Here is a 13,395-nt window from a genome sequence, read left to right as displayed (position 1 = left end):
TGGAGGAGCTTCTGGAGGCAGCCTTCGTTTCAGTTCAGTTCAATAATCCCAAATGCAGGCAGGAGTTAAAGTCCTTTTCTGTGTCTTTCCAAATCTTATCTCCAGTGCCTTTATTTTCTCCTTCAAGTCTTGTCTCCTTCATTCGGCTAGCTCGGCTAGCTTTCTGGAGGCCTTCCTCTCTTTAGTTCCCGAGAGCTCTTGTCCGAGTGTCTCCAGCCTCTCGTCTTCCCAATGTTTCCAGCCAGCACCACGGAATCTCGAAAGGACTCTTCACTCTGAATCTCGTAGAGTGTGGGAATCAGGCTGTGCCTCAGAGAGTGGGCTTGTGGGTACCCCTTGGGCTTGTGGGAGCTCCTTAAAAGTATGCTCTCTTAAAGGTGTGAATTTCATGGAATTCTAGTAAATACTTTACTGAACTAGAGAATTGTTAAGTACCATGCTAAATTACATAATTATTGTCTCTTTCCATTCCAGTGACTTAGCACCTTGTAAGAATCCTAACAAAGTCTCCACCAACAAGTGTGGAAATCATGAAGGGAAGAAGAATGAGAACCAATTTCCCTCTTTAAGCTGGGGGCCAAAATGGTCCCACTAGTCAATGGCCTTTTCCTTTTTGAAACACTCACTCTGGCCAACAAGCACAGCCCAACCGGTGGGTTATCTGGTCTTGTCACAAATGATGATGACATGGATGGGACACGCAGGATCCGATTTAAATCAAGCTAAATTATACTCGGGGCCTAGAGTACTTTTCAGTTTGTCTGATAAATTCAGAATTCAGGGGGCTATGACTAGCATTGTCAGGCTTGAAGCCAGTCATCGAAGAGCAGCAGCACACAATACCCGAGGATAGTGAGTGAGGGCTCTGGAAGTCACACGTATGGCTACTTCAGACAAGCGCAGGCTACGCTAGAGAAATCTAAAAAGGGAAGCTTCCCCTGCTTCCCGAGGATGGCTTCTGCCTCATCTCCACCCCAGGTTGCCCCCAGAAGCCACACAACAGATACTTGTCCCCTGTCACAGGCTTTGGTTACCTTTCTGTGGTTTTACCTTTACCAGCTCCAGCAAAAGCACAAAGCCTGCCCTTCACTTCAGCTTCCAGACCTCAAAAAGGCCTGAGGTGCAACCTATGCCATCACCCCCGTTCTTTCACCAGGGAGGACACTGATGGCCACAGAGTCTCACACGTGGTGGCAGAAACTCATTAAGCAGCTAAAGTGAGGAAAGGCCTGAGCCGGGAAGCTCTCTGGGGTCTGTTCCCCGCAGGTGTTGCCCCAAACTAACGCACCCGGGGAAGGGAAATTCCACCCAACGTGGAATATTCCAACGCAGGCAAGAAATTGAAAAAGAAAAAGTGCTGGGATATTGGTCCATCTGAGTTTTATTCCTGTTCAGGGGCCGCCCATTGTCTCGGAATCCTCGTTATCTGTTTTATATCACTTTCACCATTTCCAGTTTACCTGATCAGCCCTTCTGCAGGACACTTCCAGGTGCCCCCTCTCAGCTGGGTCATATGTTTCTGGCTAGTCACATGACAGCTTTTGGGGGGCAACTACAGCATTAATAATGAGAGCTACTGACAAATAATCATCACAATCCACGTTTGCTGATGCCGCTCTTATAACTTAAAAGTCTAGATCTGATAAAAATTCCATTTGCCCCCAATCTGGAAGGAGCGCAAAGAAGCCACACCAGGGGTTTTGTGATTCATGCCGCTTTGCTAGTTAACCATCTCATTCACTATCACAGCAGTACCTCATCCATCCAATAAATATCTCTTAAGTGCCCACAAGGTGCCAGGCACTGTGCTAAGCACTAGGGATATTGATACAAGAGAGGTTTCAAGAGGCCACAAAGAACCTTAGATTTAATGTGTGATTGATCCAGGGCATCCGCCTCAAAGCCACGAACGACAGCTAAAATCAAAGACGTCCATGAGAACATCTCATTTCTCCAGATCCCTGAACGGTCCCCAGCAAATATTACGAATCACCTGGAGCTGTACAACATGACTTTGTCACCAGGGAATCTACAACTATTAATCAATAAAATGTTCTCCTGACAAGCTACTCGTGGTCTTCCCTCACTGGGTTTCCTGCCGCTCACAGGCTAATTTCCCAAGCCGGCTCCGGTTTGTGACAAGCAAGCTGTGACCAGGAGTGAGTCAGGGCACCCGAGAGCCTCAGTTTTCCCTCTTTAGAATGGGGACACAGGTGGGAAGGCCTGGACCATCTCCAGAGCTCTGGTGGATTGCTGAACCTGTCCTCCACTTCCCTCCTCTCCTCACTAGATGGTGCTGTCTTCACAGTTTTACAGCCCTGAAGGAGCAGCACCAGCTCCAGGTTTTCTACCTCAGACCAGAGGGAAGGTTCTGAAGGCCGTTATAGGAGGACTCCAGCTGATGCTCATGGCCAGGACACTGTGGGAAGCACCCAAGCCCCCAGCCTGACCCTTCCTCAGCATTGGGCCGGCTCCCCGATTTTCTCCATGCTAAGTGGGTGGCCCTGCACTAGCTCCTTCACTTCTCTGAGACCCTGGGACCCCATCCCAAATCGCCTGGAGTACAGCAGGTGGCAAGTGGTGACACTGGGCTCCAGAGTGTCTGCCAGCTCGGACAAGCACAGAGGCTGGTCAAGGAAACAAGGCTGTGCAGGGGCCGCAAGTTTGGTCAGTGGAGAAAGCAGCCCTGGCTGTGGAGTCCCAGGGCTTTCCAGGAGCAGATTTTTTACCCCAAGACAGGGACACCCCACTGGCTGACAGCATCTGCTCAGAGGAGGTGGGAGCGATGACGGAGGCCGAAAGTCCCGGGTTAGGGATGAGTACAGGAGCCCGCGCTCACAGGCCTCTAATCCGGTGTACCCCTCGGGAGCTCTCAGCCCTGCCTGCAACAAGCAGACCTGACTGCTGACCCCGTCTGACACGAAGCGGGCCGAGCATCTCCTGCCTCTGCCGCCAGTGGGGGGAAAGCGTCTCTGCCAGGGCTCCCTTTGGCTTGGCACGTGACCACAGGAAACACAACTTCATGCCAGTGTGAGGCGGGGCACATAAAGGACTTTTCAATCTGGACAATAATTACATAAGATCACTTTCCAAGTGGTTTAAAGACAGTGCTTCCAGGGCATCTGCATTTATTGTTTAAAATGTACATCATTCTATGAACCACTACATAGAATTCCCAATCCCTCTAGTTTTGTCCGCCTGCATTTCTGATTTCCTTCACAGGCTAATTGTCCACTGTTTCAATGTCCGATTCTTTTTGTTCAGCAAAATAACTGTTTGGTCATGTATACATATATTGTATTTAATTTATACTCTAACATATTTAACACGTATTAGTCGACCTGCCGGGGGGGGGAGGGGGGAAGGAGGGGAAAAATTGGAACAAAAGGTTTGGCAATTGTCAACGTTGTAAAATTACCCAGGCACATATCTGGTAAATAAAAAGCTATAATTAAAAAAATAAATAAATTTTAAAAATTTAAAAAAAAAATGCACGTTATTAACATTCTCACTCTTTTTGTTGTTGTTTCTTTGCATTTTGTTTTCTTACTCATTTTCTTTCCTTTTTGATCTGGTCTTTACGTGTTCAGCAAGATAATTGTATAAATGTTTACATATATTGGATTTAACATGTATTTTAACATGTATACCATATATTGGATTGCTTGCCATTTAGGGGAGGGGGTGGGGAAAGGAAGGGAAATTTTGGAACACAAGACTAGGCAATGGTCAATGTTGAAAAATTATCCGTGCATATGTTTTGAAAATAAAAAGCTTTAATAAAAAAAGTAAAATAAAATGTATGTTCTATGCGTAAGAGTTGGTGTCCACTCCTAAAAATCAATCATCCAAAAAAAGGTGATTCTCAGAGAAAAGATGAATAATTATTCCGGACAAGCACCCGCTCCCCTTCCCCTCAATAAAGACACAGGGGCCTCTACCGGACAACATCAATCCCAAACCCCAAAGCTTGTCGGCCACAGCCCCGCCAGGACAGACCCTGGGCACGACTCCTTCTCAAGGCCACAGGCACATACGGCCCCTCCTCGGGGCAGCACCATTTGAGCTGGAATTAATAATCCTGTAGCCACATTTGAAAATATTCCTTACAAAATGAAAATTTTAAAAAAAGAAAAAGAAAAAGAAAATATTCCTTACAAATTACAACAGATAAGGGGAACATATGGCTTTCTCCACTAGTTCCATAACCCAGATTCTTTTTTTTTTTTTTTTTTGGGGGGGGGACATGAGGAGAATAAGAGAAGTAAAACTTGTTTTACTTGCTGGGTCATTCTAAAACTTCATATTGATTGGATGGAGTAACTTGAGAGCTCATGCTTTGGATTATTTGTGCGAGACGTGAACAGCCTTGGAGAGGGATTGTTATCCTCAGGAATGAGTGACAGATCATCGACAAAATAAAATCCAAATTTGGAGAGGCAAGAGGCAGCGTGAAACAGTGGAGAGAGCATGGGGGAGAGTCCTCAGACGGGGTCTTCAGCTTACTGGAGAGGTGACTTAGTCTGCTTGAGACTCAGCTTCCTCCCCTGTAAAATGGGAATGCTGGTAACTGCCCACCCACTTCCCAGGGTCCTTATGCTACAAAACGTGAGGCTACATAAGCTAATACTTATGCTAATATAACCCAGGATGTTATTTTATTTTATTTTTTTTTAATTCATTTTTCCAAATTAGCCCCTCCCTCCCTTCACTCCCTCCCCTTGATGACAGGCAATCCCATACATTTTACATGTGTTACAATATAACCTAGACACAATATATGTGTGTAAATACCATTTTCTTGTTGCACATTAAGTATTAGATTCCGAAGGTATAAGTAACCTGGGTAGATAGACAGTAGTGCTAACAATTTACATTCACTTCCCAGTGTTCCTTCTCTGGGTGTAGTTGTTTCTGTCCATCATTGATCAACTGGAAGTGAGTTGGATCTTCTGATGTTATTTTATTTTAAGAGAAATTATTTAATTTTATTTTAAGAGAAATTAAATAGATGATATGATCCCATACTTGTCTGGCTCTTGATGGCTCACCAACCCTTTTTCCCTTTTTTTCCTGTTTCTTTTTTTATTCTCTCTTTCTCCCCCTTCCCCTTCACCTCCTGTTAGCTGATGGCTACTGCTGTTATTGTTTGTCCTCCATTCTCAAAGATGGCCATGACATCAGTAAGGTTAGATTTTAGTGAGGGAGAACTGGTCACCAGTCTCACTTTCTCCCCCTAGAGCCATCAGCAGACAGATAGAAATCAGATGACTAGAGCTGGTGTCACAGTGCCTGAAGAACTGAGCCCAAAGTCAGAACGATCTGAATTCAAATCCAGTCTCATTCACTACCTGTGTGATCTTGGCCAAGTCACTTCATGCCTTTCTGCCTCAGTTTCCTCATCTGTAAAATGAGGATAGTGAAAGCACCAACCTCCTGGGGTTGTTGGGAATCTAATGAGATAATTATTGTAAAAATGTTTACTTAACACAGGGTCTGACTGACAGTAGGTGTTATTTAAGTGGGGAGGGGAAGGAGGAAAGAGGAGGAGGAAGAAAAGGAAGAAGAGGAGGATAAAGAAGAGGAAGAGGAGAAAGAAGAAAAGGAGGAGAGCATGAAGAGGAGGAGGAAGAAGAAGAGGAGGAGGAGGAGGAGGAATCTCATATAATCATTTCTATGATCTTCCAGATGTACAGAAAATAGTCAGTCAGTAGATATTTATTGGATCCATTTCCTGTCTGTCTCTTGACTCTGGTCATCCATCACCAACTTCCTACTGGACATTTCAAACCAGATGTCCCAAAGACATCTCCCCTGTCCCACACCCAAACTAAAATTCATTACCTCTTCCCCAGAGCCCACAGCACTTCCAAATTTTCCTCTACTGCTGAGGATGCCCCTAGTGTCTCCTCACCCGGCTTTGCAGTCTCTCCTCTCCAGCTGGCTGCCCAGCCTTCCCTATCTGTGCCCAGCTCTACCCTCACCCAGCCACCTCTCCTCAGGGCAGAAATTGGCTCCTGCAGAACATTCCCGCCTCAGACTCTGCCCTCTCAACAGAAGGGCCAAAGCAAAGTCCCTACAGCACCGGCCAGGCCATGGCAGTGTCCTGCTCGTGAAACACCATTGGCTTCCTACCGCCTTGAAGGTCCTTCCGACCTCATTCTGTCCCCCTCCCACCAGACCAGCCCTCCTGCTGAGGCTGTAGCATGTTCTCTCCTATCTCTGGGCCCTCCTCCCTGCAATCACCTTCCTCTTGCTCATCTTGACCTCTTCCAGTCCATGAATCCCCCCCCCCCCGCCGGTCACCATTTCCTCAGAGAGGCTCAGAATACACTTTCATGTATGTTCCTTGTCCCCACCTAAGCAAAGGCAAAGATACGACCTTCATATCCACCCATTTCAAGTTCAGTGCCTGGCATTCAGTAGGAACTAAATAAATGCTCACTGATGTGGATCTCACTCAGTGCAGAGTTGGGTAAATGACTTGGGCACGGTCATAGCCAGAATAAGCACTTGGGGCAGGATCTGGACACAATTCAGCCTGCTCCCAAGTCTAAGATTTCACTGATTCTACCCCACTGCCTCCAAAGATTTTGCAAGCATCATTACCTTCAGTGCCCAGAAGGGACAGTGGAGGGCACAAGTTCATGAAGCCCCTTCCTTGCCCACGGGGCCCCAGCCAGAGAAATCAAACTGATCTTTGATAATGCAAACTCAGAATGCAGCATCCTAAGCATAGACAACGAACTAACTTTAAACTGACGATTTTTAGCTCTGGTAAAACTCACTTTCAGACACATCACTTCCCTCTGGAATGAATGGGGAGGTCAGAGCCAGGCTGTAGGGCCCAAGGAGACAGGGCTGAGGAGGCTGCATTTCTCTGGCAGGCGATGAGGGACATTTTAAGGGCTCTGAGCATGGTCAGGACTGTAGAGGGAGGGACATGACCATTAGAGAAGGTTCTGGACACTAGAAAGTCATTAGACACATCATGTCAGATGGACCAGGCAGGGGAGGCGGAGAGAGGTGGGACCCCAGCAGCAGGCCAGGCCAGAGAGCACAAGGATCTGACCTCAGATGTGCCAATGGAAGTGTGGTGAAGGAGGGGAGACATAATGAAGATAGAAGGGATGGGGACAGAGCACAAAGCGCAAGGCGGCCCTGAGTAATGGACCCTGACAGTCCTGGAGTCAGAGAAACCGCCTCTGACTCGGGAAGCATGAGCAAGTGTGTGCCTCAGTTTCCTCATCTGTAAAATAATAAAAACGGGTGCTGCAGTCCCCACCTCCAAGCTATTATAAGCAAATAAGATAAAGATGCTGAAAAAGATGCCAGACATTTTGAAAACCTTCAGGCACCTGAACAATGGTGGTGCAGATGACCCTGAACATAGCCGGGGACAGGGAAAAGCTAAAGATCACACAGAAATTAAGGCTTCCAGGAGGTGGAAGGAACAGAAGAAAATACTATTTAAAAGCAAACCACTGACTATTAAAAAAATGTTATTTTCACAACTAATGTCTAACATACAGAAAAACCCAGTGTGCACAAAATCCCTTCCCCTAGCAGAAGTCTAATATTCCTGCTCTGAGGACGACATCCCTATTTATTTTATGCAGGACTCACTCCAGCCCCAGGTACAGATGGGAACTTAATAGATGTTCCTGGGAAATAATGCTATAAAACTACCTTTTAAGTACCATAAGCTTTATGACCTACAAGCCTTTCCAAATAAGAAAATCTTTCCTCTTGAAGCGTGACTATCAGACCGCACTCCTGCTCGGCTGTGACCCTCCCTCTCATTATCTGGGGGGCCCTCCGCCATTGGCGTAAGCGCTGGTTCCACCTACCTTTGCGGCAAACTGCAGCCCGACTTTGTCAGCTTCCACCTCCAGGGTGCGACTATAGGGTCTATCAAACACATACTAGGAGAAAGACGACATAAAATCGGTTATAATTTGCATTCATAACGTCAGAGAAACACGATTCTTCCTCATCAGTACTAAAGGGTATTTTATTCATTTTAACAGATACTTGAGGCGTGTAAGATGAAATGTGTATATTTTTTATGAAGATTTAACATTTCCTAAGCATCAGTGGCAAAAGAGACGGGTACAAAGTCCACGCTGCAGCCTTCTTTCCTTGATCAGGGGGGAATATATGTTGTGTTAATGATAAGTGGGGTCATTTCCAAAGGGGGAATAAAAATTCAAAGAAAAGTAATGCCTGCAGTCCACTGAGATCAAACACAAAGAGAATGTCTGGCTCTTTGAGGCAAAGAAAACAGTGCTATGTCAGAAGAACCGAGTTCGAGTCTCACCACTATCTCAGACTCTGTGGAAACTGGGTTGTCTAGTGATTTTATAGCTTTAGGAAAATGACAAGTAGTTCCTCCTCAAATGCATTCAGGAACACTTGATTTAAGGGGAGGGAGCTCAAAAACAATCCTGGAGGCAATCCAATTTTATTTTCCAGAAAGCAACTTAATTGTTTAGTAGTAAGACGTTCTGGGTTCTGTGGCTCTTCCTTACCACACTTTCTCAAGCCATTAAAAAAATAAAATAAAAAACCTAGGTGGGGGAAGACTAAATCAAACCATTTTGCCTTTGTCCTCCAGAGATCAGGTTCTACAACCCAACCAAAAGCTATCCTTTTTTTTCCCTTTAAGAACTTTCAGTAATTATAAACAAAGAAAATGACATAACATAACATGAATGTACGCTTGATGCTCAATTTTATTATCAATTTATCTCATTGTGTTTTGTGCCTTAGATTTGGAACAGCACCCAGATGGCACTCGGATGGGCGCTCTACAAATCATTAAATAAACAAATAACAGATTGTAACTAAACAGTCAAATCTCCCAGGACAAGGGGAAATATTTGGAGAGAAATGTGAAATAAAATAATTAATCACAGTTAATCAAGCAGTTAGGCACTCCCAGAACTGAAAGAACTGCATATGGCACTTCAGTAATCACAAAGGTGGCTACTCAATAGAAGATGCTGGAAGATGACTATTACACATGAAAAAAAAAAAAAAAAAAAAAAAGAACAAGAAAAATTGAAAAAGTGAGCATTAAGGTTCAGCCCCATTTACAAAGCAACATACTGAATACTGGAGGGACCAGGAAGAGCCTTAGCCTGACCATATTTTTCTAAGGACGGAAAGTTCCATGTTGGATTAAAATGAAAACATCCCTTGGAAAAATCACATTTATTAAATAAGAGCTCTTTTGTAGTTCCTTTGGGATATAGGCTGGATATGTGAGTATTCATCAGGCAGATAGAGGGGCTGGGGCAGGGAAAGGATGAGGGAGGAGATAAAAAGGCCCTGGACAAAGATGGTTCTGGATGACTCCTCTCCACAAACCCAACTGAGGTGCCATAAAAATCACCTTCCCCCCACTGAAACCCAAGGTTACCCCAACATTCTCTGAACCAAGAGTTCATAACCTAGGATTCACAAACTTCTTTCAGAAAATATTTTTTAAATTATTCCATAATTTGTTTCCTTGGTAATCCTATGTATTTTATTTTACGCATTTAATCATAATAATAACAGCAGCTAGATTTTATATGGCATCTACGATGCGCCAGCACTGTGAAACATGGTTTTTAGAAGGGTTCATAGGCTTCCCCAGAGACTAACTTCCCAAGGGATCCAGAGAATAAAAATTGCTGAGGACCCATCTTAAACTCTTTCATCCCTAATGGCTATAAAGAATAACCATTTTGTGGAGGTCAGTTTCTTCTGCTTCATCCCCAAGGGAGAATGAGGAATGATGGGAAATTGCAAAGAGGGAGGATCAAACTACCAACCTAGACCAGATCACCCAAGGAGATAGTGAATCCTTTTACTAGAGGACTTAAAAGAGAATCTACAAAACCAATCATTGGGAGTGGGGTGGGGGACCTCTAAGATCCTTCACAACTAAGACTCTGGGATCCCATGAGCTCAGGGAAACAATGATGTTCGGCCCCAGTGTTGGCTGGGCTTCTGAACAAATTATAGCACTTCTTTGACATCCCACCTGACCTTCTAAATGTTGTGCTGCTAACAGGCTCATCTGCCTGGAGCTGAATAAGAGGGGAAGTCTCCAGACTGCGCTGGGCTGGCCAGATGCTGGACACAAAGTTGGACACTGGACCCGTAATCTGCCACCTTGGCCTAGGAGTCAAAGTGGCACAGCCTCCTAGAATGTGGCCTTCTTTGCCTCTAAGATAGAGATGACTGGCCAAGAGAAAAAGAGCACTGAATGTAGGCAGAAAACCAGGTTCAAGTTTCACACTTAACAGCTTGCAAGACCTCAGGCTTACATGAGCTTTGGTTTCTTTGGTAAAATGAGGTTAAACTAAATAACCTCAAGATTCCTTCCAGCTCTAAACCCATGGGGTTTAATAAGAACCCACATTTCCTAAGGACAAAGAGTAAAATACTATTAGACTCCATTTATGTACAGTAAAATCACCAACACCCATCAGCGCCAGCACCACCAGGCAGTCTCTGGTTCTCCCTCACTCTTACCTCTTTCAGTTTAGACTGGATCCACTGAGCCAAAACTGCCAAACTATCTCGAGGACAGACGGCCCAAATCATTGCGAGGATAATCAGGCCTAGGAAGTCCCACAAGTGAACCAGGCTGGCCTTCTCTGCCTGAGAACAATGAGGAGAACAAAGGGATCAGACTGGCTGCGGTGTTACATCCACCAGGTCACAAGCGGCCACCCCAGAGCAGCCTTCTCCTTCCTCTGAAGCCTTCTCCTTTCTCCGAAGCCTTCACTCAGCACATGCACACTAAGCTTAGCCTCCCATCCAAATGCAAGGTGGCCAATTTTAATAAAGAGCATATAAAAGTTAAATATTTGAAGGGAAAAAATATATATTTAACCCAAAAAATTTTTGGTGATGAAAGGAAATTTGAATAAAAATTTTATCTCATAGAGATCATAAGATATCTATTTGCCATAAAATTATATGCACTTATAGACACACATTTTTACTAAATACATAAATAACAGCTAATATCTAAAGGGGATGAGAACAATTAGCAACTCCATGTTTAGTTTTATATGTCTCCTTCCAAAGGTAACTGTCTATTTGCTTAAATTAAGCTTTTTGCTATTGAATAAGGTTACCAAAAAATGGAAAATACATTTTACATTTCTGGAAGTGTGTCTTAATTTCAATCCTGGATTTCGCATCAGGGAATGAAGTTCAGTCAATCCTTTCTTTTGCTTATAACAGAAGTTACTGCAAAATGTTTGACGTAAATATCAATGACCTTTATGAATTAAAGGGTAAACCTGCTTTCCAACTGCTGAAATGAGAATTTTCCTGCCCTGTTGCAAAGAACACGGGTGTCCAATAAACAGCTATTGTTGAGGATTCAATGATGATATCACCAGTCAGAGCTTGGCTGAAAAGTCAGGAGACCTGTGCTGCCTCTTTCTCAGCAGCCCCTCCTGGGAGCTGCTGGGACTTCCCAGGATATGACAACAGCCCACGCTGCTACTTGCTCTCACCCCCTGTACTATAATCTTTGTAACCTTTATAAGTGGCTTGGCTGGGTAATCAGCCTTCACCAAGACACAAACTCCTCACTGCCGGACCTGTAAATGGCACCTTTCTGGCTTGCTCACATTTGAGAACTTTGAAAAAAACCAGGATCAGCCCCTCCCATGATCAGACTTTCAGAACTTGAGCCAAAGAAGCAGGAAAAGCTCTTCCTAAATACAAAATTATGTCTGAACACAAATATAGGCATACAATGCCAGTCAATGGCCTATTCAGGCCTTGTGGTCTATTCCTTGAACAAATTCTTTCAAATTCCTTTCTTTTCTAACTATATGCTCTCCCAACTCTTTCACATTTGCCACTCCCTGCTACCTTTTTTTACCTCTTATTTTGTCTGCAGCCTCTTCTTCTAAAGAGGTTGACCAAAAAAAAAAAAAAAAAAAAAAAAAAAAAAAAAAAAATATATATATATATATATATATATATATATATATATAGAGAGAGAGAGAGAGAGAGAGAGAGAGAGAGAGAGAGAGGTAGGTGTGCATCATGTAGAATTAGGTAATTGTTACAACAAAGTAATAAAAAAAAATTTTAAAAGGAAAGAATTTTTTAAAAAGGAAGAAGAGGAGATGGAGAGAGAGGGAGAAGGCAATCAGTGTGACACAGCAGACAGAGTCCTGGGCTTGCAGCCAGGATGACCTGAGTGCAAATCCTGCTTCAAACACTTAACTAGCAGAGTGACCTGGGTATGTCCCTTCATCTCTGTGAAGCCCAAACTTCGTATAGGTCAGATGGGACTAAGAGCCTTTATCTACCAGTGTCAAGGCCCCACATTGGGCGCCAAAATGTAAAGGTCCGGAATTGTAAAGGTCCGGTCATCTCTAAGTTGTTCTTAGGGATTGCCGTCTCAACTCATTCTCCCAGCCAGACTCTTCTTCCTCCAGAGTAGACTACTCCTCCGGGCCCAATGTTGTCTTCTTTTATCCTCGCAGAGATTGTAATGAGAACTCAATGGGGCTTGTGAGAAACACTTCAACCAAAGGTGTAAACACCTTTAAACCAAAGGTGTGAATTCTGAGCCAGAGAACTGTCCAGACAACCTGAGTTCTCACCTTGTAATCCTAACATCCCAGGACAGCAGAGAAGATCAAATGAGACAATGTACACAAAGCACTTTGCAAACCTTCACGTGATCTACAAATGTAAACTAGCATCATCATCATTATTATTAAATAAAAATTGGGTCTCAAAAAGAAAATCTTTAAAGTGTTGGCAACATTTAGGAAATGTGCAAAAGAAATATTAATATTTTCAGTCTTCAAAGCTGTTATTTGCTATTTGATGTCTCCTCTAATGATTGTAATTGCTCATTTCTTTACTGATGCTCCATGGTAGAGATCACGACAATATGCTGAATACAAGGCCCAGGATGCGGTGCCAGACAGACAGATGTCCTGCATATTAAAATGTTTCTAAAGTGATGGATGACCAAGATTGACTGAGCTGTTATGAAGCAGCCATAATGGACCAGGCAACATAAGCTTCACAGCCTCAAACGGAGGCCAAGGAATCAAAACTCCTTGTCACAGAACCCTTGATCCAGGAGACGTTAAGAAAATTGGATCCTAAGTCTAGTAACAAGTTGGAAGGAAGAAAGAGAATGCAATTCATTCTGCTTTGCAGAGTAAATAGCTTTGGCCACTTCCTTTAAACTCTATTTTGGGAATGGAAATTGAGGTTAATCTAAGGGATGTGAAACCATTAATAGAAGGAAAATCTTGCAGCTCCTCAGCTCTGCTAAAACCATTAGGGAGAGCCTTGAGAGAAAGAGGACAGCCACTTGTTACGTGTGTGTGCTGGGATTCCTTTCTTCCA

General features: G+C 43.9%; 2 protein-coding genes across 4 annotated transcripts in view; both read right to left on the bottom strand.

The window, feature by feature from the left end:
- MYSM1 (Myb like, SWIRM and MPN domains 1) overlaps positions 1–13,395 on the bottom strand; it is a 246,171-nt gene that overhangs the window by 79,405 nt on the left and 153,371 nt on the right. The gene's annotated exons all lie outside the window — the stretch shown is intronic.
- OMA1 (OMA1 zinc metallopeptidase) overlaps positions 1–13,395 on the bottom strand; it is a 66,864-nt gene that overhangs the window by 20,117 nt on the left and 33,352 nt on the right. For all 3 annotated transcript variants that reach the window (XM_074265810.1, XM_074265812.1, XM_074265811.1), the window contains exons 7-8: positions 10,528–10,656; positions 7,851–7,925 (exon numbers count right to left, since the gene is read on the bottom strand). In XM_074265810.1, the coding sequence (XP_074121911.1) occupies positions 7,851–7,925; positions 10,528–10,656 (204 nt within the window). The remainder of the gene's footprint in view (positions 1–7,850; positions 7,926–10,527; positions 10,657–13,395) is intronic.

This window comes from Sminthopsis crassicaudata, chromosome 4, assembly GCF_048593235.1.
Source record: "Sminthopsis crassicaudata isolate SCR6 chromosome 4, ASM4859323v1, whole genome shotgun sequence".
NCBI lineage: Eukaryota > Metazoa > Chordata > Mammalia > Dasyuromorphia > Dasyuridae > Sminthopsis > Sminthopsis crassicaudata.
The sequence above is the reverse complement of the archived record's forward strand: the minus strand, read 5'-3'. Positions and strand labels throughout refer to the sequence as shown.